The 27,146-nt window shown below is 34.7% G+C and overlaps 3 protein-coding genes and 1 non-coding gene across 4 annotated transcripts; 3 read left to right on the top strand and 1 right to left on the bottom strand.

Annotated features, from left to right (window-relative positions):
* The first annotated feature begins 4,136 nt into the window (after window positions 1-4,136).
* Window positions 4,137-4,220, top strand: TRNAM-CAU (transfer RNA methionine (anticodon CAU)). Its single transcript is given in 2 exon segments — window positions 4,137-4,174; window positions 4,185-4,220. It is a non-coding gene; the product is annotated as a tRNA-Met (tRNA).
* A 116-nt stretch (window positions 4,221-4,336) lies between these two features.
* LOC127083274 (uncharacterized) lies at window positions 4,337-10,115 on the top strand. The gene is made up of 11 exons (XM_051023563.1): window positions 4,337-4,596; window positions 4,692-4,828; window positions 5,078-5,156; window positions 5,851-5,921; window positions 6,039-6,140; window positions 6,418-6,507; window positions 8,878-8,952; window positions 9,067-9,099; window positions 9,202-9,282; window positions 9,478-9,522; window positions 9,607-10,115. The coding sequence occupies exons 1-11, from the start codon at window positions 4,542-4,544 to the stop codon at window positions 9,775-9,777; spliced, it is 939 nt and encodes a 312-aa protein (XP_050879520.1). The 5' UTR covers window positions 4,337-4,541; the 3' UTR covers window positions 9,778-10,115.
* Window positions 10,116-13,200: 3,085 nt separating this feature from the next.
* LOC127079923 (secreted RxLR effector protein 161-like) lies at window positions 13,201-13,904 on the bottom strand. The gene is made up of 2 exons (XM_051020273.1): window positions 13,428-13,904; window positions 13,201-13,278 (listed from the first exon to the last, which is right to left on the bottom strand). Exons 1-2 carry the CDS (start codon window positions 13,902-13,904, stop codon window positions 13,201-13,203), a joined length of 555 nt encoding a protein of 184 aa, XP_050876230.1.
* Window positions 13,905-19,477: 5,573 nt separating this feature from the next.
* LOC127083273 (BTB/POZ domain-containing protein At2g04740) lies at window positions 19,478-26,848 on the top strand. The gene is made up of 5 exons (XM_051023561.1): window positions 19,478-20,025; window positions 24,192-24,951; window positions 25,547-25,583; window positions 25,671-25,804; window positions 26,247-26,848. Exons 1-5 carry the CDS (start codon window positions 19,596-19,598, stop codon window positions 26,653-26,655), a joined length of 1,770 nt encoding a protein of 589 aa, XP_050879518.1. The 5' UTR covers window positions 19,478-19,595; the 3' UTR covers window positions 26,656-26,848.
* Window positions 26,849-27,146: the final 298 nt, after the last annotated feature.

Raw genomic sequence — 27,146 nt, 5'->3', positions numbered from 1 at the left:
GCAAAGTGTGTAAGTGGGTCGTCACCTTGGTCAACTCCAGTTACCTCATAATCAATCAAACATGCTGGTCTCCTTCGAACACGTTGAGGTCTTTGTGATTCAGCTGTAAGTGGGCTTTGATCAGTTGGAACTATTTGAGTGACTTCATCTTCTTGCTCTTTTTCCATAGGCTGCTGCACTTTCTCCTCATCATCAAAATCAGCTGGAATACTTTATTTAACACCATTTTGATTCCATGACCAGGTGCATTTTTCATCAAATACCACATCACGGCTGATGACAATTTTCATGGTGCTCGGATTGTATAGTTTATAAGCTTTTGACTTATCACTAACACCAAGAAAAATAAATTTTTCTCTCTTGTTGTCTAACTTCCTCCTCTTCTCATCTGGAATATGGGCATAGGCAATACACCCAAAAATTCGGAAATAATCTACAGTAGGTTTCCTTCCGCTCCATGCTTCCTCTGGTGTCAGATTTTTAACAGCAAGTGTAGGACTTCTGTTCAATAAATGAGTGCTCCAATTAACTGCTTCGGGCCAGAAACTTTTTGGAATGCCACTTGTTGTCAAAAGACTACGCACCATATTCATAATAGTGCGGTTCTTCCTCTCGCATACACCATTTTGTTGCGGTGTATAAGCTGTTGTAAGTTGTCTCTTGATTCCATGGTTCTCACAAAAATTTGCAAATTCATGTGAGTTATATTCTCCGCCACGATTCGTGCGAAGAACTTTTATTGGGTTGCCAACTTCTTTCTCAACAAGCGCTTTATAGCTTTTAAAAGCTACAAAGGCTTCAGATTTTTCTTGCAAAAAATAAACCCAAATCCTACGACTATAATCATCAATGAAAGTAATTATATATCTTTTACCTCCATTAGAATGTGGTGTTATTGGCCCACAAATATCGGAATGCTCCAATGTTTTCTTCGCTCTCCAAGATTTTCCTTGTGGGAATTGCTTACGGTGTTGTTTGCTAACAACACATTCTTCACAAACTTGAGAAGAAGCTGTAATTTGAGGAAGCCCCGTCACCATGCCTTTTTGTTGTAGTGTTTTTAATCCGCCAAAATTTAGATGCCCATAGCGAAAGTGCCACAGCCATGCCTCATCTTCTAATTTTGTCGAGAGGCACGAATGAGCTGTGTTGTGGAGATAAAGTGGGAACATACGATTCGCCGTCATGTTAACTTGAGCAATTAAGCCCAACTTTGCATCTTGAATCTGACATACTCCATCTTTGATAAAAATCTCGTATCCTTTTTCTTGTAACTGACCCACACTAAGCAAGTTGGTTTTTAAATCAGGCACAAAAAGAACATTAGTGATAGTGTGGGTGGAATTTCCTTTGGTTTGGATTGTTACCTTTCCTTTTCCCATAACCGAAATTTTGGAGTTGTCACCAAACTTAACAGAGCTGCGAAAGGATTCATCCAAGTCAGAAAATGCCTCATTCTCTCCACACATGTGGTTGCTGCAGCCAGTGTCTAAATACCACATGTTTTGTTGAGTTTCTTCCTTCACGTGACACACCATCAAAAGAGACACCTCTTCTTCCTTTTCTGCAAAGTTAGTTTGATCTCCACTTCGTTTATTCAAATCAGTTTGGCATTCTGATTTATAATGACCATACCTATGACATCTGAAACATTCAACATTGGACTTGTCTGCTGACTTTGATCGATAAGTTATTGAGTGGTGGCCTCCGCGTCCTCTGCCTCTTCCTTGAAATTGACTATCTTGATGATGATTTTGCTGTTGGTTCCCACGATCATTGTTGTTTCTGACTCCTCTATTTCGACCTCTACCTCTTCCTCGTCCTCTATCGGCTCTACTAGGTATGAAGTGATTTTCTGATAAGGTCTTCAATGCTTGCTCTTCTTTTTCCTGTTGGTTAATTTTTTGTTCATGAACCAACAAGGAACTTTGCAATTCATCAGTTGAAAGTTCATCAACATCATTAGCTTCTTCTATCGATCAGACAACAAAATTAAATTTTGGCGTCAAGGATCGAAGAATCTTCTCAACAACGGTGACATCTGTTGTCTTGTCTCCATGAATCCGCATCTTGTTAACAATAGCCATCATTCTTGAAAGGTAGTTGATAACTGACTCTCCTGATTTCATTCGAAGTAATTCGAACTCTGAACGAAGTGCTTGAAGCTGCTGCCTCTTTGTTCTTGTTGTACCTTGGTATTTCTTCTTCATGGAATCCCAAATATGCTTTGCGGTGTCCTTGCACAAAATGGTTTCCAAAATTGAGCGATCAATAGCTTGGAAGAGATAATTTTTTGCTTTAAGGTCCTTTAACTTCAGCCCTTCAAGCTCTGTCTTTTGCGCATCTGTCGGCGTAACACCTGTTGTTGTTTCTGCTACTCCAGAAATAGGCGTAACACCTGCTGCTGTTTCTGCTACTCCAGAAACAACAACCGTCCAATATTCTTTGGACCTCAAGAAGTTCTCCATGAGCATGCTCCAATGGTCATAGTGACCATCGAAGCGTGGAATAGATGCTTGCACAAAGCTATTTTCAGAAGCCATGTGTGCAGAAAAAAATTACTATTTTTCCTGTTTCTCTCCCTCACAGTTTTTTTTCTCTCAATTTGCAGTCCCTCTCACGTAAAACCAGCTCTGATACCACTGTTAACAACCGATAACAGAATATAATTTTCTGGCATATTTCATTGATAAACTTAACAGCCTATAAATAGGCAAATACATAACTAAAGGTACCATGAAAATAGACAATATCTAACATATTCAAAAATAAACTCCTATTGACTAGGTAAACTGAAACAAACTTAGTGAAACTCCTAAAAACTAGGACAACTCAAACGTGGAGATTATTAGATTTTCTCAACACTCTCAAGGGATCAATGTCTATCGATACTCTTAATTGCTTATGTAAGAGGAGCCATATCAAAAGCAGTGTTCAAAGCATCAAGCAACCAAAACATCAAATGGACATTGACAAAACTAATGAATAGATGATTCTTCTATTTTCTCACAACGATTGCATGGTCCGGGCAGGTTGCAACCTCTCGTTCTCATCTGTTGGGAAGTTGTTACAGAAATGTCTCCAAGCTTAGATATATTGGGAGAGAGGGGGTAGATTTATATATTGGGATTTATATGTACCAAATGGGTTTATCCTAACTAATGTTTTGAACAAGATCAGAAAAGAAAGAGTAAGCATCTTTGAAGATATGCTACTAGCAGAAGAGTGGGGTCAAATGATCTTATCTTCTTTGTCTTCTAAGGGGATATGGATCTGGATCTGTTGCAGCAAGGGAAACATGTTTGATAAGTTTGAAGCAAGTCACGAAGTAATACCTACTGCTTGTTTGTCAAGAAATATTTAATTTTTTGCTTGAAGATTAAAGGGGGAAATGCTTAGGCTTTTCACCAATGCAGTACCTATCCAACTATCATTCAAAAGTTGATTTTGAATCCATCACCGATCAACAAATAAAATTTATTTTTAATTATGCAAAATTAGATTTAATTTTGCTACAAATAGAAGAGAAAATGTGGTAGGATATTGAGAACTCAATTTGATCACCTTGCTCCTTATAAAAACAACCCACTGATTAATGAAGGTAATGACTTTCCAACCTATCTTTAATTTTGCATGATCACTTATTTGAACTAAAGATCTGACACCTAAGACAACTTCTATGCACGGAGTTGCACGGAGTTTACAGAGATTTAAATGTATCTTTACATCAAATTATCATATCCAGAATATTTTCCACTATCTTTAACAATAAATGAAAAAAAATTGGGTATCATATGAAACAAGAGTAAGGTCTAGATTAGAGGCATCAAATATTAAGAAGAATACTGTCTATATTGTTAATTGCAAAAAACATAAGGTTAAACATATTCTGTCAAATTTGAGAAATAAATAAAAATTCATTCAAATTCATCAATAATCACTATCTCAGGATTATTAGAGAAAATAAGTATTTCAAGACTTGTTAATGTTTTCAAAACAAATACATTATATATATATATATATATTGTTTAGTGATTATGTAAAGTTAAATACATTTGTTAAGATATTTAGTTCAATGATATGTGTACAAAGATGATAATATATCTAGTATATAACATTGAAATAGTGTCCACAGTGGGGTGGTGGCGCAGTTGGCTAGCGCGTAGGTCTCATAGCTGAGAGTAATCCTGAGGTCGAGAGTTCGAGCCTCTCTCACCCCATTATCATTTTTAAATTTTAAAAAAAGTGCGTTTTTGTCCAAAAAAACAAAAAACTACTACTAAACGTGTAAAAAATAATAGTACAAAATATTTTTTTGTTTTATTTTGAGTATGTACCGCATCAAATCAAATGGTGATGAAAAGACCAAGTGCATGGAAAGTTGACTGCACCTGATCCCAGTCTTACCCAGTCACCTTTACTTCCTCTCTAATTCCTTTGTTGATAACCTAGAACGCTAATTACACCCCCGTGTTCTTTCCGCTGAGTATCGGAGAACCAGAACCCGACGGTAACGTAACAAACTTTTCAACTGAAAAACCATGGCGTTACAAATGGCGCCTAGCTCCTCCAAGGTTCTCATCCTCGTTGGAGCTGGTACGCTATCGTTTCTCTCCTTTTCCTTTCTATAACTCCGATTTCATTCTTCTCTGATTTTGGATCATAAATTGTTTTGTTTTGCTGAATTTTAGGTTTGGCAAGTTCGATTGTTTTGAATGGTGGACAATTGTCTGCTGTTGTTGCACAGCTTCAGGATGTGCTCAAGGGAGTCGATGATCAGGTTAAGATTTCAACGGCTGGATATGACACCGCCGTTATTGCTGCTCAGGTATTTTAAAATTGTTTATTGTTGAATGTTTTCCATTGCGTAGGATACCACTAGGTATTTGGGATTGAGAATTAACGATAAATTATTCAACTGTTCGCAGTAGAATTTCAGAAATAATCCAATATTATTCTACTGTTTCTTGTTCAGTTCTATCATTTTTATAATATTTGATGTTGATGGTAAATCTATTTCTTCACAATGAACTTATTGGTTTTCATGCTGCATATGCGTATTTTTTTTTAACTTCAGGTTCGGCAACTAGCACAAGAAATTAGGGAGTTGACCTTGTCTAGGCCTATGACTATCTATAATGAAAGTTCTTCTAGAGGTATGTTTGATCCAATTATATCACAACTTCTACTCCTGCAAACTTGGGCTGTACATACTTTTCTTTTCTTATCTTCTTAATGATGATCTGAAACATTGGATTTAAGATGTAATAGTTGCCCCATGTTCAATTGTTTTCATACTCGTGATTATAAACATCTACTACCCCGTCCCTAAATTTAGGACACTCTTGAGATTTTTTCTTGTCCCCTTTTATATGACTTTTTCTAATTTTCAACTATATTAATTATTTGTTTGCCAAAATATCTATCAGCATTTTGCATGTTTTTATTTTTACTAGCAATAAATGCTATGATGAAGAAGATACATCATCTCCTCGCTTGAGGGGTAAACTTAGGAAAATGATATCTATTGCTTACCAATTTAATTAATACCAATTTACTTTATATATGAATTTAGTGAATAAGGTCCTATATTTAGGGACAAAGGTAGTATTATTTATGTATATTAAACTTGCTAAGGTGTGTTGGGTACTTGTGTTATACTCTTTTAAAATTGGAGTATAGAGACATGTATATTTGTTCAACTGGTTCAACTAATGATCCAGTAGTTCGATAACTTACCGAATCAAATTTATTAATGCAATTTCTAAGTGTTGAGAGATCTATCATCAAATGTGTACAAGAGTATCTTATTCGCTATATAAATATATTAATGTTAACATTTGGGCGTAGGGGGTCTTGCTTCTTACTTACTACCTGCTGCTGCAATAGGAGCTGTGGGATATTGTTACATGCGGTGGAAGGTGAGACTATAACCCAGCTTCTTTTCTTCACAAATGTAGTTATGTATGAACCAGAATACAATGTGAGATGTGACATGACGATGTTCAACCCCCTATAATTTTACCACTGCCGTGCAGGATTTGTCATTTTCTGATGTAATGTTTGCGACAAAGAAGAATATGGCTAATGCCGTTGCAAGTGTGTCAAAGCAACTGGAGAATGTACATGAAACATTGGCAGTAAGTAGCTTTTATTAGTAGTTGATATTCCTGTTTTACTATTTGAGCATCTTTTCTCTGGATTTTGATCCTCTCCAATTTTCTCTCCTTACTCTCTACCTCTCTCTTACTTTCGCTCTCTCTTCATTAATTTCACTCTCTCTTCATTAAAAATAATAAAAGAGTAAGATTAAAAGAGAGATAGGAAAGACATGGAGAGAAAATTGAAGGAGAAGAACCAATCTCCTTTTCTCTTTGAATGTTGCTGATCTTTTTTGTTTATTTAATTAATTTGCAGTCAACAAAAAGGCATCTAACAAAGAGGTTGGAAGTTCTTGACTTGAAGGTTGAAGAGCAGAATGAGTTAGGCCAACATATTTCAAATGACGTAAGCAAAGTTAATTTTCCTTTAGTCTAGTTAAAGACATTAATGTAATTTACATTGACAACGTTGTCTAGAGAGTTTGAATATTATTGCCCCGTTATTCTAAATAAAAGATAATTTAGCAATTAGCAAGGTAGAGAGGGTCTGTGCAACATTCATGCTTCAAGCCCGAGGGCTTGTCTAAGAAGGCATGCTAGATTTAAAATCAATCACATGCATTCACTTAAAAACTCAGGCTTTTGGGATAGTTTTTCACGACGCATTGATTTCTTCAATCTACAATCCTTATTACCACTTTTCCCTTGATCAACAAACCTTGAGCTTGGTTGGCTCTCCAGGTACATCTCTTCTTGCTAAGGTCCTTGATGAATGGCATGCTTGACATCCAATAATAGCTAGATTCAAAAGAGATAAATAATCAATCAGATGCAAGATTAGTAGGTAGAGAAAAAATGTGTCAGAATAATCAACACCTTAGCACCAAAACAATCTTCTAAGCTTATAAGATAGTAGCTGTTCAACAATTTGTATTTCAGTGTGTTAAATACCCATTCTTTAAAAAGTTCAAGCCGGTAGTTGAAGCCCAATAATGATTTTCAATTTCTAGCATACCCTCTCAAGGTTGAGCTTTGGGGCTTGAACTGTTGACAATGCAAAAACATATTTACCTTATGCTCAAATTTAATTATGAAGAATGTGGATGTTAAGGGTTGAACTCTTTACGCATGCTCACTCATATTGGTTATTTAGATGTCAAAGACTTGTAGTTGATGCCCCAAGAAGGTTTTTTGCATGCTTGATATAGGATAGGTAACCTAGGAGTACAAATTGCTCATTCAGCTCAAACTTAGAAACTTAGAAAAGAAAACTGTTATAATTAATCATCAAAAAGTCATCTAAGTGCTAACGTTTGAAGGCCTACTTGTAGACATAACAAAGGCAAACAACCTAAGAATTGTTCCAATTTTAAGAGGAAATATTATAATTCAAAATTTGAATGATGTCCTGAATACTAAATAACGATAAAATAATCCCAAACAGATATCTCTAATTAAGATATTTAAAAGCTAAGTTCGTTTATTAAAAAAATTAAAATTAAAAGTTATTATAAAATAACATCCCAATCTACATTATTCCCCCCATGGGAGAATTCTCCTCCCAAGAATAAAAAATCAAATGGAGTTGAATCCCGTGAATGAAAAGCATTGCTTGTGCGAAGATCGTTGGAATTGGAACCGTCCCTCCATTTTGCAAGTTAATGGAAAGAGGGGCAGAAGAACCATTATACCCTACATCCAAGTGAATTTCTAACTCCTCTTGCCGCTGACTAACAAGAGACACTCTCACTTTAAGTGATCACCCACACTCCTCTCAACCCTAAACCCTAATTGGTACTCCTACTGTCCAGAATTCTGGACAGTAGGAGTACCAATTCTACTGTAATTTTCCTTTTCAATCAATAATACTATTATTCAGTTCTCTCTCAGTTTGGGTTCCTATCACAATGGAATCACTTGAATTTCTATTTGGAATTTTAAATTGTTTTTCTTAACATAAACACGTGTTCATGACTGCTTGCAAATGCTTCAGGTAGCACATGGGGGCATATACCAGCTCCATTGGTCATGGAATTTCATGGTTCTGTTGACCAGGCTGTCTGGAATCCATTGATGTGGTCAGTTTTTTTTTAATCTAATGTTTCAAAGTGGGGTCTGGTGTTGGTAGCCATGTTGTTGGGAGCCTTTCTGGCAACTTTCTGCCAATGTGTTGCCATGAGGGACACTAGAATTAATGGGTCTAACTTGACCTTGTGAATGTGAATATCTGATAGTGTCCTCAAAACGCTGAAATCGTAGAATTTAGAAAGAACACAAAACATAACGATGGAGTATGAAAGTAGTGTTCATAGACGACTATTAATACCAAATTGATGTGGGACAGAGGTACTCCTTCAATAAGCATATCCAAGTGGAGTGCTCCGTGGCTTTTTTGACTCAAACTCAGATACTCATTGAATAGAAATTACTATTGTAACTAATCATTCAAAAGCTATCTAAATTCTTAAACTGAATTATTATAGACCTAATATATAAAGCTAACAACCTAACAGGTCCTATTTTAAGCTTGCAAACCCTAAATACTAAAGAACAATAAAATAATACCAAATTGGAAACCCTTATTGTGTATTGAAATTATAAATACGAAATAAAAATAAACAAACCTAATCTGCTTAAATTATTTAACTTGAACTTGATTTGGTCCTCAATAATGGAGTATGTTTTGTGAACTAAATTTGTAGTTTGCATAGATCTAGGTGCTTTTTCAAAATGAATTCTTACACTGATCATGACGGGCATTAAAATTTTCATACAGGTGAATGCAGTGAAGTCAGACCTTTCTCAGATTGGGTGTGATGTTGAACTTATACATCAAATGATGTCCGGGCTGGTAAATTGCAGAACTTGCTTGTTGCTCTTTTCTGTTCTCTCTTTAGCATGTAACCAAATCGAATGATCATTTTTTTTTGACATTCTAACTTGAATCAATTGCTTAACTTGATAGGAAGAGAAGCTCAAGCTTGTTGAAGGCAATCAGGTTATAAGTTTAACTTTGCAGACATGGGTTATACACTCGAGCATTTGTTTTTCAAAGTTATTAATTTTTTCACTGATTTTTTTGTTGTTAAATATCATGCAGGATGTTACCAACTCAGGTATCTGGTATTTGTGCAAACTTGCTGACGATCTCAACAATGAGCCAAATGGTAGAGTTGACAAGGTTAGATATTTCAGCTCTGTATGCATTTTCCTCCACTCTAGTAACAAAAAGGGAACCTGGGTTTTTTTAAGAAAGGTTTTCTTATTCTATATTGAAATCCATTTATTGTAAATAATACTGCTCTAGATTATCATGGAAATTTCTAACTTTTCTTGTGCTAATACCAAACCTTGTTTTTATGGGTATCATCGACAGGGACTTGCAGAACTTACAATGGCACTTGACGAGAAAGCCCCTAAGGTTTTATCTTCTGTCTAATGTCTTTCAATTAAGTTGTTCTCGAACTCCTATCCAGAGGTGACATATTTCATTAATGCATTTCAGGGGCTTCAATTCATTACTGAAACAACAGACACCATTGAGAAGTCAGCCATAATAACAAAGAAAGTTGGTCTCAACTTTTCAGATGAGAAACTACCTGTTTCTAAATCAAGAGTACACAGGGCATATCCTGTTGGCATTTCTGTGAGCAAGGGCATTTCTGATTTGGTTTGATTAGCCTTTTGCTTTAAATCAGTGATCAGCCTATCAGCCTGCATGATCACATTGGTTCAATAACAGTACTTTTCTTATGGACAGTAGAAGTGATTAAAAGAAATTGTCAAAACCACAAAAAAAAAAATCAGGCACAAAACGGAGAAACTTCATCGCCTTGTTAATGAATTTTTGTCTCTTGTATATGCAACTTTGAGACAGAATTATACTTGATTCTTTGTATACTTTACTGTCAAATGTGTTTAAAATGGATTTCTAATTTTCCTTCCGATGTAATGATACTGAGTCAGTATCTTATAAGTTATAAGTTTCTGTATACCAAAAATAATTCAAGTTTATTAGCAACTTTTGGAACTATAAATGAGCTAAGGGGATAGATAGTTGAAGAAACTCGTTCATGAACAAGAAAATTTCAAAGGATATTTGACATCATCAAAAAGGGAGAGAGTATGAAGAAGAGTCTCTCCTTAAACTTGGCTAGATAAATACATCAATAAAATAAGAAAAAGGTAAAGACAACCATGGCAACAAAAGAAGATAAAGATGAAGACATAGATTGATCAAAGACAATTGGCAAAGAACTTCACGTCAAATGTCTCAATCATTAAATATCATGATTCATCTCTTATATATCACTTAAAAGATCAGCATAAAAATCATTGAAACAAAGCTATCATAAAAATTGTTCTGGTTCATGAGATTTTTTGGATAAAATCTCTATTTGGTTATTTAGATTAACTGATCAAAATTCTTTGTTTGGTTTGTGAGCTCAACCGTCAAAGTTTTGTTTCCTTCGAGAGATCAATTTGTATAAAATCTCTCATATGTTATAATAAGGTTCATGAACATATTCTTAAAAGTTCAAGACATTTTATCCGTGAAACTCTCAAAAAGAAATTTTTGGGGAAGAGAAGCAAGTCAAGTGGTAGGCCTAACCTATATAAATTCTAGTGCAATTCTTTTAACCCTCAGTATCTTTTTATTTAAAATTTTGCCTCATACCCCTACCTTTATTCTTATACCCCTACATTTTATAAAAGATACTAACTTTGTCCTTGTATATTTTTAACTAATTTATCATTTTATTTTTTAAATATTTTTTTATTTTTATTTTGTCTTTCGGAAGACTTTGCAAAAGAGTTCAAATAGTTAAATTTTAAATATTTTTTAATTTTTATTTTGTATACCAGAAGACTTTGCAAAAGAGTTATGGTAGTCAATTTTTAACATTAACTTTTATTTTGTGTATCGCAAGACTTTGCAAAAGAGTTCCGATAGTCAGCTTTTAAACATTTTTTAGCTTTTATTTTGTGTAACCGAATATTTTACAAAAGAGTTTCGTTAGTTAGTATTTTAATATTTTTTAACTTTTATTTTGTGTACTATAAGAATTTGCATAAAAAATTTGGATAGTCAGTTTAACATTAAATATTATTTTGTGTACATGAAGACTTTGCAAAAGAGTTTTGATAGTCAGTTTTTAAACTTTTATTTAATGTACCAGAAGACTTTGCAAAATAGTTCCGGTAATCAATTTTTAAATTTTTATTTTACGTATCGGAAGACTTTGCAAAAGAGTTTCGGTAGTCAATTTTTAACATTAACTTTTATTTTGTGTATCGCAAGACTTTACAAAAGAGTTTCGATAGTCAGTTTTTAAACATTTTTTAACTTTTATTTTGTGTAACAGAATATTTTACAAAAGAGTTTCGTTAGTTAGTATTTTTATATTTTTTAACTTTTATTTTGCATATTAGAAGAATTTGCATAAAAAATTCTGATAGACAGTTTAACATTAAATGCTATTTTGTGTACCGAGAGACTTTGCAAAAGAGTTTTGATAGTCGGTTTTTAAACTTTTATTTAGTGTATCGGAAGACTTTGCAAAATAGTTCTGGTAATCAGTTTTTAAACTTTTATTTTACCTATCGGAAGACTTTGCAAAAAAGTTTCGGTAGTCAATTTTTAATATTAACTTTTATTTTGTGTATCATAAGACTTTGCAAAAGAGTTCTGATAATCAGCTTTTAAATATTTTTTAACTTTTATTTTGTGTAACAGAATACTTTACAAAAGAGTTTCGTTAGTTAATATTTTTACATTTTTTAACTTTTATTTTACATATTGGGACTTTGCAAAAAAAGTTATGATAGTCCGTTTAACATTAACTGTTATTTTGTGTACCGGAAAACTTTACAAAAGAATTTTGGTAGTCAGTTTTTAAATTTTTATTTAGTGTACCGGAAGACTTTGCAAAATAGTTTCGGTAATCAGTTTTTAAACTTTTATTTTACTTACCAAAAGACTTTACAAAAGAGTTCTGATAGTCATTTTTAACATTAACATTTATTTTGTATATTAGAAGACTTTGCAAAAGAGCTATGGTAGTCAGTTTTTAACATATTTTTATCTTTTTATTTTGTGTACCAAAATATTTTGCAAAAGAGTTTCGGTAATCAATTTTTTAAATATTTTTTAATTTTTTATAAATGATTTATATGAGGGTATTTGGGTAAAAAAATATAATATAGATGTATGCGAATAAATGTTGGGGTAAGGAATAAAATTTTCTTTTCCAATTAATTTTCTTTTTTTTTCCATCTCCTTACTTTACATATTCCGTGTTTTATCTTTTCACTAACATAAATTATTTTTTAAAGTAAAATATTTTTTAAATTAATTACGAATTTTGAATATTATAATTTATCCATCCCTTTATCCCTTTTATATTTAGTCACTTGTTCACCACAAATGTCATGTTGAGAGTTATGTATCCATTTAGATGTATATGCTGTTTTGAGGATCCAACCAAAATACCTATATATTAATGAATTTACTAGAGGGTGAGTTGTAATCCTATGAATGCTTTCCAATATAGGATATGAGTTGAATTACAAAGGTCATTTAAGACCCTCCTAACATTCTAGTTCAAAATTTAGACATAAATCCCAATGGTGTCATCCTTACAAAGAATAATACATTCATAGTCTTCAAACAAGAAGGTAATATATGAGAGTTTTTGAAAATCTAAATTTTCAAGTAGAGTTTAGATGCAATTTACTTGCTGATTGGAATAAATTCCAAGTCTCTTGGGAATCCTCCCATAATAATGTTGAGGGTATGTCTTAATGGATCTTAATCTTTCTTAGTGTTTTAGTTCAGACTTTTTTTCTTAGGTGTTAGTAGAGATCTCTATTAATTTGATTTTTTATTTAAGATTGCCTCGGGATGTAACTCTTGCATGTATATCATTATGTGTCTTTCTTAAATGAATCTTTTAAGATATCTTTTCAATTAAAAACATCTATATATGTCATGCCCCTTCACAGTGTGATAAGGAGACAAATCTATTGTAACCTCTGTATTTCATTAGAGTACGTTCTTGGTCTTTATACAGACTCAGAAACTTAGGAAACATAATAATTAGTAAATACTATGAATTTGGCCACTGTCTCTTGACCTTCCAAATCTCTCCATTAACTTATTAATAAAACCCATTAACTATAACATTAAAGTTTATTCAACAAAATTCCTCTGTAAACTTAAATGTTTCTTCTATTCATCATGCCTATCAATTTCTTGCCTCTGTCGAAGATTTCTTTTGATAATGGTTTTGTGAAAATGTCTAATGCTTGGTCCTTACTTGCTACATGCTTCAATTCGACATTTCCTTCCTTCACGTGTTCTCGAATGAAGTGGAAGCGAACGTCAATGTGTTTGCTCCTTTCATGGTTTACTGGATTCTTTGCTAACTCAATTGCTGACCTGTTGTCAACTTGTATTATTGTTGCACCTTTCTGTTCTAGCTCCATTTTACTCATCAATCTTCTGAGCCATATTGCATGACAAACGCACCAGGATGCTACTACATATTCTGCTTCACATGTTGAAAGTGTTACTATCGGCTGCTTTTTAGAAAGCCAAGTAAATGCAGTATTTCCCATGAAAAACACATATCCAGAAGTGCTTTTTCGATCGTCTATGTCTCCGCACCAATCACTGTCAGAGTAACCAACCAACTTGTATTTGTCTGAATTCGAGTAAAACATCCCAAGTGACACTGTTCCTTGGATGTACCTCAAAATTCGCTTCAATGCTTTCCAATGTGTGTAAATTGGCTCCTCCATGAATCGACTTACAATGCCTACACTTAATGAGATATCTGGTCTTGTACATGTGAGATAGCGAAGACTTCCTACCAAACTTCAATATTTTCCTGCTTCGACACGTTCTCCTCCACCAAATTTCGACAATTTTGTTCCTGGTTCCATTGGCGTCGAAGCCGGATTACAGCTTTCCATCTTATATCTTTTCAAGATTTCTTTTGCATATTTTTCTTGTGAGATGAAGATTCCTGTTTCTTCTTGTCGAACCTCCAGACCAAGAAAGAATCTCATCAGGCCTAAGTCTGTCATCTCGAATTCACGTGTCATTGTGCTTTTGAATTCTTCTATCATCTGATCATCACTGCCCAGAAAATATAAGATCATCGACATAGAGAGCAACAAGTAATACATTCCTTCCATTTTTCTTCACATAGAGGGCATGTTCGTACGGACATTGCTCGAACCCGTTCTCCTTGAAATATGTGTCGATACGTGTGTTCCATGCCCGCGGTGCTTGCTTTAGCCCATATAGCGCTTTCTTCAATTTCAGTACCTTCTTCTCTTCTCCAGCTTTCATGTACCCGAGTGGTTGTTCAACATAGACTTCTTCTTCTAGTACACCATTCAGAAAAGCTGTTTTGACATCCATTTGAAATATTGGCCATTTGAATTGAGCAGCTTGAGATATGAGTAATCGAATTGTCTACATTCTTGCAACAAGTGCAAATACTTCGTCATAATCAACTTCTGCTTTCTGTTTGTATCCCTTCGCAACAAGTCTCGCTTTGTATCGTTCTATTTCTCCTTGAGCGTTCATCTTTTTCTTGAATACCCACTTTACACCAATGGGTTGACTACCTTTTGGCAATTCAACTAGCTCCCAAGTGTTGTTGTGGATAATCACCCTCATCTCTTCGTCCATGGCACTTTTCCACTTCTTGTCTCGTACTGCTTCTTCAAAACTGATGTTTTCAGCATCTGCCAAGAGACATACAAGGTGCACTTCACTTGTCGAATCATACAGATCTTGCAAACTTCGCATTCTGGGTTGTGTAGGTTCATCTTCATTGTCAGAATCTTCAAGTTTTGTTGAAATGTTTTGTGGTACAACGACAGATGATTCTTCAACTTCGACGATAACTTCTGTCGAACTGTTCTAGTCCCACTTACTTGTTTCGTTTATTCAAACGTCTCTACTCACTATCACCTTCTTTCTTATGGGATCAAATAGCTTGTACCCTTTTGTTTTCTCATCATACCCAATGAGTATGTATTTCTGACTTTTGTCTTCAAGTTTCGTTCTTCGTTGATCTGGTACGTGTGCATAAGCCACACTTCCAAATACTTTGAGATGAGAAATTGTTGGCTTCTGTCCGCTCCACGCTTCTTGTGGTGTTGTATCTTCTAACTTCGAATGTGGACATCGATTCTGAACATAAATGGCACATTTTACAACTTCTGCCCAAAATTCCTTTGGCATGTTCTTGCTTTTAAGCATTGAACGAACCATGTCAAAGACTGTTCGATTCTTCCTTTCAGCCACCCCATTTTGTTGAGGTGAGTATGCTGCAGTTAGAAATCTCCTTATACCCTTCTCTTCACAATACTTCATAAAGGCTGTCGAAGTATACTCACCACCTCTATCAGATCGAACTGCTTTAATGTGTCTGTCGGTTTCCTTCTCCACCATTACTTTGAACCTTTTGAACACCTCGAATGCTTCAGACTTTTCTTTCAAGAAATAAACCCATGTCTTCCGTGAGTAATCGTCGATAAAGGAAATAAAGTACCTTTTGCTACTGAAAGATTCTGGCGTGATTGGCCCACATATGTCGGTGTGAATCAAATCAAGGATATGCTTAGCTTGATATTCTGCCTTCTTTTGAAATGAAGTTCTTGTTTGTTTGCTAAGCACACATTCTTCACAGAACTTTCCTTCATAATCCATATCTGGTAGTCCATGCACCATGTTCCTTTTTGCCAACCTTTTTAAACCAGCGTGATATAGATGACCAAAGCGTAGATGCCATAGTGACGCTTTGTCTTCGACATTTACTTGTAAACATTTTTCTCGAACATTTATCAGATTCAGTTTGTACATTCGATTTCTCTCCATTTCGACACGAGCAATCAGATGTCCTAACTTGTCCTTCAAATGCAGTATCCGTTCTTTCATAAGTATCGAATAACCTTTTTCTGTAAGTTGTCCCAAACTCAAGATGTTGGTTTTAAGATTTGGTACATAATAAACATCTTGAATTGATCCAATCAACCCATCCTTCTGCAAGTAACGGATCGTTCCCTTGCCTTCGACCTTCACTTTCGATACATCTCCGAAAGACACATTGCCATCTTCAATCTTTCTCATTTCTTTAAACAAGTGTTTGTGACCACACATATGGTTACTTGCTCCTGAGTCAAGATACCAAACATTGTCATTTGTGTTGATCTCATTTTGAGCCATCAAGAGAAAACCTTCATTTGCTTTAGCTTCCAAAGTTAGATTGGTTGTTTCTTCTACCTTCTTTTCGATTCGACAATCTTTTGCAAGATGTCCCACTTTATCACAGTTATAACATTTGAATGAGTTACAATCCTTCGCATAATGACCATACTTGCCACACTTGTAGCATTCAAAGTTGGAATGGTTCGACCTACCACCTCTTTGACCACGTCCTCTGCCACGCCAATTTTGCTGACTCGACTATCCTCTCTTGAAGTTGCTGCCTCTACCACTTCAACCACTGTCATGTCCTCCACAACCACGTCCTCTTCCTCGAAAATTTTGAGAAAAGAGTACCTTTTCGTCTTTGATTTGCTCCTTGGTTTGATTTGCGTCCTCTACTCCTTCTTCCTTCTTTTTCATCTTACGTTGTTCGTGTGCTTCGAGGGAACCGGCGAGCTCTTCGACTGAGAGCGTCGAAAGGTCCTTTGACTCTTCTATTGCACACACAATATTCTCAAATTTATCTGTTAAAGATCTCAAAATCTTTTCAACAACTCGTGCATCAGTTACTGTTTCGCCATTTCTGGTGAGTTGGTTCACCACCTTTTGAACACGTGTGATGTAGTCAGATACATTTTCTGACTCCTTCATCTGCATCCTCTCCAATTCTCCACTAAGAGTTTGGAGTCGAACTTGCTTTACTCGATCTGCTCCTTTGAACACTTTCTCTAGCGTGTCCCACGCTTCTTTCGACGTAGTCGAACCGGCAATCTTTTCGAAGCCTGATTCATCAACAACCCTAAACAACATGTATAATGTCGTTTTATCCTTCGATCGCGTCTCTTTCAACGCCTTGTTTTGAGCTGTCGTATATCCCTCAATATTTGTTGGTTCTTCAAACCCATCTTTGGTCACCTCCCACGCGTCTAGAGATCCGAGAAGAGCTTTCATTTGGATACTCCAGTTTTTGTAATTTAACTTCGTTAGCCGTGGCAACGGCATTTGATTCATCATGTTTGCCATTAGCTCTGATGCCAATTTGTGATAAGGAGACAAATCTATTGTAACTTTTGTATTTCATTAGAGTACGTTCTTGGTCTTTATACAGACTCAGAAACTTAGGAAACATAATAATTAGTAAATACTATTAATTTGGCCAGTGTCTCTTGACCTTCCAAATCTCTCCATTAACTTATTAATAAAATCCATTAACTATAACATTAAAGTTTATTCAACACACACACGGTGGAAAGATCACCACTAATTTGAGTAATGACCCATTTGTTCTTTTGGCCTTGGTAGAGCATCCAATAGACTATTGTGCATGAGCTTTTTCAAAGTTTGACATCACTTACTACTAGTTGAAAATAGATAATATTTTTTTTTCAGGAGGACGATAATTCTTTCTGTTGCATTAGTTTCCTTCTCGTAGTCTTGATGAGTAATTCTCGTTTTACAATGGTGCTTGTTCCTTAACATCTCTATTTTTTTCAGCATTACTTTCTTCTTCTTTGATATAACATTCTATTCTACGTGCTTCATAATCTCTTATATGTTAGTTAGTGATTTTTGTACCAATCAATTTGGTCGAGGACATTAAAGATACTTATGTGTTCCATTAAGTTTCTTATATATAGAGTTTTACTATTTCAACATACTTATTATCTTGAGATCATATATGAACATCTACCTTGATTAACTTCCCACTCATATTGTCATTAGCATGATCGAGCTCACTTTAACTTTGATCGATTAAATCTGTATGCATGGGTGTCTTCCATCCTAAAATACTTGAAATTATGAGTTATTAATTTTCATTTCTAAGTCTTTGAGTTTCTTTTCTCTCTAAATTGATTGAACTAATGATAAATTTACAATGTTTAATAAAATATAGGCTTAATACATATTTTAGTCATTTAACTTAATTTAATATTCCCTTTTAGTCTCTTAACTAAAAAAACGTTACAAGTTAGTTCGATAACTTCATTTCTGTTATACTATTTGGTCTCTTATGCCAATTTATGATATTTTTTTTAAGTTACAGTGACGTGAATGTACAACAAGGCTCAAGGTTCAAATGTGACTCAATATATGTATTATAAAGTAGGGTTTTCACTTGAGTTTCTCAGAAGGTGAACAACGTCTATATGAGAAATTTAAGTGAAAATCGTACTATATGAAAAAAAAACGTTAAGTTATGGTGACGTGGATGTACAACAAGGCTCATGGTTCAAATGTGACTCATCATTTGTACTATAAAGTACAAATGCTGAGTCACATTTGAACCCTGAGTCTTGCTGTACATCCACGTCACCATAACTTAACGTTTTTTTTTGCCATAATTCGACGGAAGGGGCAAATAGGATAACAAAAGTGAAATTAAGAGACTAACTTGTACTGTTTTTTTAACTAAGGGACTAAAGCGAAATATTAAATTAAATTAAGAGACTTGTGGACTAAATATGCCTAAAAATATATATTTTTGAATTTAATTTGATGTTTTAAAAAAATAATTTAATTTTGTAAAATTAAAAATACATACATTTAAAGAAAATAAAAGACAAAAAAAATAAAATTGAAAGATATACTATTTTCAAATTAAATACTATAGTAATCATATTTTAAAACTATTTATCAAACTAACCACTTAAAAAAAAAACGACATGACTGTGACGCATGCATTGCTTATTTGTACTAAGGCGCCACTGCCTATGGCACATGCATGCAAAAGGCTAATATTGCATGCATGCGCCACTCCTCTTGACGTCTCCCTCTAATACATACGCAGTATATTTTTTAAATAATTAAAACAAAACAAAACAAAATATGTGTCACTAGCCGTGACACATGCTATTATTGCATCATATGCTTGCATGCACCATTAGAATTGACTGCATGCGTCATAGACAGTGACACATTCTGTTATCATATAAATTTTTTTATTTAAAAATAATTAATTTAATAAATAATTTAAAAATATAATTATTTTAATATTTAATTTAAAAATAATATATTTTTTTAAAAGATATCACTCGTAATCGAACCCACTATCTCCCGAATAATTGGGAATTTGCAAGTGATATTACAACTTTATTTGTAAGTGATATTACCACTTTATCTGCCTATAAATAAAAATATAATTCTAAACCATAATTACACATAAACCTATACATTAGATTTAGCGTGCGACCACTAATACAACACTCCTGCAACCAGTAATACACAACACTGAAACTAAACAAAACACCAAATCCTAATCGGCAACAATGAGCTTCATCGACGACGGCATCGACTTAGACCCCTCCGATTTCGGCACATCAGTCCCTCTAAAGAAAGTCCCTAACGGCGACGTTTTCCAAGCATCCCGCGCCGGCGACGTCGACCGTCTCCGGTACCTTCTAGAATGCGGTGTTAACGTCAACGCCCGTGATCAATGGGACTCCGTCGCACTCTACTACGCTTGTCTCGCCGGTCACCTCGACGCCGCTCGTATGCTTCTCGAAAGCGGCGCTATTTGCTCCGAACATACCTTTGACGGTGACCGTTGTCATTACTCCGCTCTCAATTTGAAGGTTCGGAAGCTTCTCAAAGCGTTTGAAGCTCGTCCTCCGCCTTTGAATCCCTTGCAGTCTTCTCTAAGGGATACTTTCTTCGCTTGCCCGGCTAATTCGCATTCTGGTGGCTTTCAGTTTCCAGGTATGAATTCGATTCTACCTTGTCTTTTTCTACTAGTTTGATTAATTAGTATATGAGAATGTTAAGTTTCGGAATCTCTTTTTGTTGCAATTTTCAACTTTTTTTATTTTGATCATGTTGCAATTTTTATTATGATGTAAGAAGGATGCACTTGAAGTTAAAGGGGAATGCAACAAAAAGATGTGTCTGTGAGAGTTTCTTTTTGTTTAGGATGATAGAAGAATTTGATTTATAGGTTGTGAAAATGTTCTTTCTCTTAAGTTTATTGATAGATGATTTTGGAGAATGTATGAGAGAGAGCTTATGAGAAATTTGAGCTTTAGAAGCTCACTTTAGGGTAATTTTGGATTGAGGATTTTAGAGGGTTTTAGAGAGGTAAGTCTATATTTTGGTATATATATTTTGCGCTTTAATTTTTTTTGAAAGAATAACATGATAGATGATCTTATAACATTTCAACTACACTTAATATGTTTCACGAGACATTTTATAGCTTCCTCAATTTAAAAACAAAAAATAAGTCCCCCTCCCATCCCACACGCTTCCCTTCAAAATCCTCTGCCCAAGCATACCCTTAATTTAGGAGTTTCACAGTTTTTGTAAGATTATAAAAAGTGTTAAGCCACCGGTTGCGGCTGTTTTGGTAGTATGCTTGTTGGAATTGTTTTTGCTTTTGGGAAGAGGGTGCTATCTGCCCAATCCGATGGGAGTTTTCAGTGGTTGGTGGTGGGGCTTTTTTTGGTCGCCGTTTAGGATGTCATTCTGGTTAGATGCTTCTTCTGCTGTGTAGGGACTGTTCTCTCTATTTTGGTAGCACATGGCCGGTTTGGGAATTTATTCTAGGTTGGGATTGTTTTGGCATTCAGCTAGGATTGGTTTTTAATTGACCGGAGGTTTTGGCACATCTGCAAACTATTCATAGAACAGTGAAGGTGCAAAAGTAAGTGAATTGGTTTTTCTTTTCTTTCTGTGTACTGATAGGCTTTGCTTTAGTCTTCTTTGCTGCTGATTTTTATTAGGTGGTCTTCTTTGGTTTAAAGTGCCTTTTAGTTGGAACTTGTTAGTATTGTTTGGCTCACTTTCATTTGTTTTTGGTCTATGTGGTATTACTTACTATTTCCATCTTTCACAACTTGTGGTAGAATGGAACAATTTTAATATATTTCGAATGTAAAAATAAAATAATTTCCTTCCTATAAGTGCTTGTTCAAAATTTATCCAATGGGACTCAGATTTATGGTTTTTATAGTTTTAGTGGTCAGGGGTGAAACGAGTGATGAAGGAGGTGGGAAGACAGCTGTGAAAATAGGGGCATATTGTGATACTTAGGTGTATGATAGGAGTTTTTGTTGCTAATTTCAATAAGAAATATACACGGGAAATTGAAGGGGAATACAACAAAGAACTGAATTGCTCTTTGTTGCCACATAATAATTGAGATGAACAAATCTGCATGTCTTAGCTGCTACATGTTACAGTGACTGTTACTAGGGATTATTCTGTGCAGAACACAACAACTACACAAGTTAAACCAGACGACATGACACACTAACACAATACAAAAGTGCATAACTGTTGACAAACTATTTTTCTTTTCCTCTTCACTTCAAAAACTACAGTAGCGTCGGCTTAAGTTTAGCTTCATAATCCGTGCTTAATCTTCCCCTGCTTTGTTGGTAGTTGTTGGAAGACACTGTCTTTTTTGCCTGCAAAACAAGACATGGGGGTGGGGTGGGTACTGTTTGCACAGTGTTAAGGTGAAATATGGTTAAATGATTAGAAGATATTTGGCAAGCTGCAGCCTGCTAGCTCTGGTTTTTCATTCTTTAACAAAATTCAGGTTGCATAAATGTAATCAATGGCAGGCAGAAGGCGGTTCAAGGCAGCAAGCCAAAAATCCGCCAAAACCATATGGTGGATGGCATTGCGGCCTATTAAAGAAGCACGCAGGCTATAAAGTATACCAAAAAAACTGAATAATATAATAAAATAAAATAAAACTAATAAGCTCCAGACATGGTTAAACCCCGCAACTCAACTGTCTGCCACAGGTGAGTCCATGCATGGACTCGGGATAACAAATTGAAGCTACGTGAGGCACATATCATTTCACTAGGTTTTAGGTCTCTTTTGTTTTATTTCCCCTAAAAAGGGTTGCTTCATTGCTTAAGTGGTGGCTCTCCTAGATCACAAATGTTGGTCAATTTCATTGATTAGACAAGCGTGCCTGGCAAATTGATATAGATATAGTACCTTTACCCTCCACTTATTTGTTTCATACACATTTGGATCACTTAATCATCTAGTTCCAAACTTTCTTGAGATGTTTCATCGGTGATCTATTTGAGTGTGCTTGTTTTTCTTCTTAGCTTTTCTTGTTTGTCATTTTATATTCTTAATTTTGTCTTAGAGTTTTCCTTCTTGAAACTTGAAACTCTTGTGTTGATGGCTTTGGTAGATTTCTTTAACTGTGTTTGGATTTTGTTGATAACTACCAATTAGGGTTCCAATCCAAGAACCAAAGAGGAGACATTGCTCATTCGCCATTCTCATTAGAAATTTTTTTATTTCATTTCTAAGTTGTCCAAATGAAGTCCTCAGTATTTGTAGGAAAAGTACTCCTACGCCTAAAATGCGTTAAACATGAATAAAGTTCCCTGAAAGGGGATTACACCACTTATTAAAATAAAACAAAAACTATTACATTTCAAATTAAACAAAAATACAACTAAAATTATTCTAAAGTCATAACATAAATATTTCCTTGTTTTCCTGATACCTTTTGGGTCCTCATCACGATTCTTACCAAAATCTTACCAAATATGGTTAGTGTGTTATTAAGACTGAAGTTCCCACAAAAAGCAAAGATATGTATGATCCTCTGAGTTCCATCAAGAACTATGAAACTCGGATTCGGACACGGGACACGACACTGATACGGACACGAAGATCCCGTTAATGTAAAAAATATAGGACAAGAACACGGCTGTATATAATTTGTATGTTAATATAGTAATGCAATTTATGAGCACAATCTATAAAGAGTTTAAAATGAGAAGCAAAATTTATGTTTATAAAATATTTTTTTGACACAAATGTTTAGTTTAAACATAGTACTTTCAATCAACGAAAAAAAAAGACATAAATTCATCCAAAGACAAGTCAGCAACTTCAAGAAATTCACTGTCATCTAATGATCCAAACTCATCTCAAGCGACATCCCATATTTATGTTTCCTCTTGATGATATTGGGGAGTGCTCCTTGATAGAAGTTGAAGGTTACTATGCCCATATACTAAAGCTTCTGCCAATGGTGCCATTTTGTTTCTCTTCAAAAAGAATGGATAAATGAATATGTGTTCCAATTTCTTTCAACAAGGTTGTGCAAGTAGTTTAAGCGCAACCTTTTTTTTTAAATTTTAAAAATTATTGAGTTGGATTTTTTTTTATATAAAAATTCTGAAATTTTTTGAGTTGGACCGTGTCCTTTATTTGAAATAAGGTGTCGTATCCGTGTCCGCGGCGATTTAATTTTTTTTTTCTGTTCGACACTTCAAAAACGTGTCAGATACGTGTCGTACGCATATCCGTGTCCGACACGGCGACACGCCGTGTGAATGACGTGTCGGAGCTTCATATATCAAGAATGACAAAAGGGTTTGCGTGGGAAGAGTCCTCCACCTCAAATAGGAATCTGATATCAGATTTCTAATGATAATCTGAATTCTCTGAATTCTCTGAATACTGTTTTACTGAATTCTCAACTCTTGAAAATTACATGTCAAATTACTTATTTTAGCCACATGTATCTTGAACTGACTGAATGCTGAAGTAGCTTAATCAATGACTCTACACTGACTTTTTGACTAATTTGATTATTTAAACCCCTTATTATTATGGTATTGGACTTTCCTTGACATGATTAACCGATCAAATACATAGAATAATGGCTTTTGAGCAGGTAAGATAATATTCTTACACAACATATAATTAAGGCTCAACTACTGAGACTACAAATGATAAAAGAAGGCTTGTTTATTCTTCATCAACTCTCCTATTTCTCTCATGTGAGATGGGGATGCCATTGTTTGTAATAATTCTGTTTCCAAATAATAATGTTGTATTTATACATGGTCTGGGACTCAATATTTATCATATTTGAATAGGTATTCCGTCCACTCAAGGGTTAAGCTCCAATTACTTTCCTCCAGATGTGGTTTTTAGTGTACAAGGAAGACCTATTGAAGCTCACAGGGTCATATTAAGTGCAAGGTCGCCATTTTTCAAGAAAAAATTTGAGACTGATTGGAAAGAGCGCAGCGAAGTAAGATTTTCACGGGAAAAGCTGTCGTATCCCGCGCTTTATAGCCTTATAAATTTCTTTTATTCAGATAGATTAGAGATTGCTGTGGATGACATGGATGATCTTGTGAGAATTTGCAAAGTATGCAAATGTGAATCTCTACAGAAAGTTCTCGAGAAAGAATTGACTCATCAAAAATATGCACTGTATAAAGCTTTGAGTGATGTAGACAATTCTCAAAAACGGTTTATTTTACAAGGTCTATCCCTTCCTGAAGAAGACAGACTTCCTGCTGCCTTGCGCAGAATCCTTCTGGCAGCCCTTTCAAATTCCACTCATGAAAATGGTCAAGATAATGGAATCGATAAATTGGTATCTAAGATGGATGCCATGCAGGTAGATAAACCTCTAAATGATCTTGCTGATGTTTGCATTAGAGTTGATAGAAAAAATTTCCGCTGCCATAAAGTTATTCTAGCATCAAGGTCAGAATATTTCAAAGCAAGACTATCACGTATGAAGGATTTCCATGAAGGGAAAGATGAATTGTATATTGACTTCCTTCCTTGTCTTGAAGAACATGACATGAGTGTGGAAGCATTTGAGAAAATGATTGAATATATGTAAGTCTCTTCCTTTTACTGTGAAATTTGGAAATTGAATCTTGGAAGGATCTAGTATGGCAATAATTACAACGGTAACTTGAGATCATTTTGTGAATCAGTATCCGTGACTCTGTTTTATTCTATAGATTCTGATTTACAGTTAACTGCTTTGCAATGTGGATATTCTTTCTCACATTCCAGATTATTTGTATTTATATTCGGGAGAAAAGCTTCACCTATTTTTTTGTATGTCAATCTGGAATATCTAACAAGTTGACCCAACATAACCAATTTCATTTAATTTTGTAGCTTTTTAAGTACTTATGGTTGTGCTTCCAGTTTGTCAAAGATTAAGTAAAACATATTCAATTGCCTTAGTTTCATGCATGTTTGTTTTAGTACCATGTCATTTTTGTGTTGTTATATATTAGTTTCTGTAGCATGCTCCCGCGACTGTCCCTTTTGCTTGAAGTTTCTGAAAACATAAGTGTATTTGTACTCTTTTTTATTTTTACTTTTTTTATGTCAAATCTACATTAATAATTGTACATTAATTTTCTGCCGCAAGTATGACTTTTTGTGAATTTTATCCTGTCTCTCTATGTTGGTTCAGGTACACCGATCGTTTGCAGGAAATAAATCCAGATCAGGTTTTTAGACATCCATATAGATTTGTGTTAAAAGTTGTTTGTCTTTTTTATTGTCAAATACTCATTTTATGTTTTGATTTTGTACAGGCTGAGGAAATGTTTGATATTGCTTCTAGATACTTGATGTTTCCTCTTAAGCGTGCAGTGGCTGATGTCTTGGTGTCACACTTGGAAATGGCGTCACCTGAAGAACTTTGCCAATGGTTAATGCTAGCTGACATGTATTTTTCTTTTCTGCCAGTCTCTCTCCTTCACCTTACTCTGATGGCTGCAATTATTGTCATTTTTGTTTACTTATCATGATTATATAACTGTTTCAATACATTTTGATACTTGTGCTTTACCTTTTCGTTTCTACTTGTTTTAGACCTTATTATCTTACCATTTCCCTCTTTATTCATTCACCACTGCTCAAATTGACCTTAGGATTGTGTTGTAAGAGGAAACTATGTTTTTGTTCGCTGATTTATACGACTTTTAACTGAAGAGTATTGTAGCCTGTTGTGGTGAATTACATATGTTATGTTCCTTTTTTCTTTCTTTCTTTCTTTCTTCATGATAATTGATCTTTGTTCTCATAATTTGTGAAATACTATTGTTGGAAATATATTTAGATCTATAATATTGAATCTGTATTTCGAATGAATATTTGTTCATTTCCAGGTATGGTGTTTTGAAGATTCGGGAATTCTGCCTAGATACCATTGCCTGTAATTTTGAATTATTTGCGGATACTAAAGAATTCAGGGCAATGCTGCTGACTTTGCCTCCACCATCTGGAGACTCATCTCTTCGTACCACTGTCCCGAGCATGCCTGGATCTACCCTAAATAATGATCAAGGAAATCTTCTTGATGATTTACGTGATAAATGGCTTGAAATTGAAGCTGCTGAACTTGACGAAAGAGATGATAGTGCTTTGCAATTTGACAAGCGCCTAGAGATGCTTATGCTTGTTGCAAAGCATGAAAAGTCATCAGGTGATGTTGATTCAAATTGTGTTAATGATGTTCCATCCTTGGCTTTCTCTCCGATCACTGCTGTAATTTCAGGCGAACACAAAGAACCGTAGATTTCTGAATATCATTTTTTTGGAATGTATAGATTTTTAGATCATCACGGTGGTAGTTTAGAGAGCAGGGTACTAAGTTAGGTTGCTTGGAGTACTTAAGTTGGGTTTTAGTAACTGAAGTTGCTCTAGCATTCATTGGTTCTTAAAGTTCTATTTATTATACTCTTCTTATTATTACACGGTAGTTTTGACATTTTGGTTGTCTTACATTATTGTGTGCTTGTTCAAACCAGCTTGTTACAACATAAGTCTGAGAAAAACTCTTTAAACCAGCTAAAAAAATACCTGATAATACCATATCTGCGTCTTAGATTATTAGGATTATCCATACCCAAAATAAAAATAAAAATAGAGTAACTTGGGAATTCTTTCCATACATCTCATTTCGTTTGTGTCCTTATTTGATTGTAATAATGATATGGATGGAGTGTGTATAACCGGTGTAAACCGATGTTAATTTATATATAATTTCTTTCATGCCGATATAGGTG

The sequence above is a fragment of the Lathyrus oleraceus genome, chromosome 5 (genome assembly GCF_024323335.1).
Source record: "Lathyrus oleraceus cultivar Zhongwan6 chromosome 5, CAAS_Psat_ZW6_1.0, whole genome shotgun sequence".
Lineage (NCBI taxonomy): Eukaryota > Viridiplantae > Streptophyta > Magnoliopsida > Fabales > Fabaceae > Lathyrus > Lathyrus oleraceus.
The sequence above is the reverse complement of the archived record's forward strand: the minus strand, read 5'-3'. Positions and strand labels throughout refer to the sequence as shown.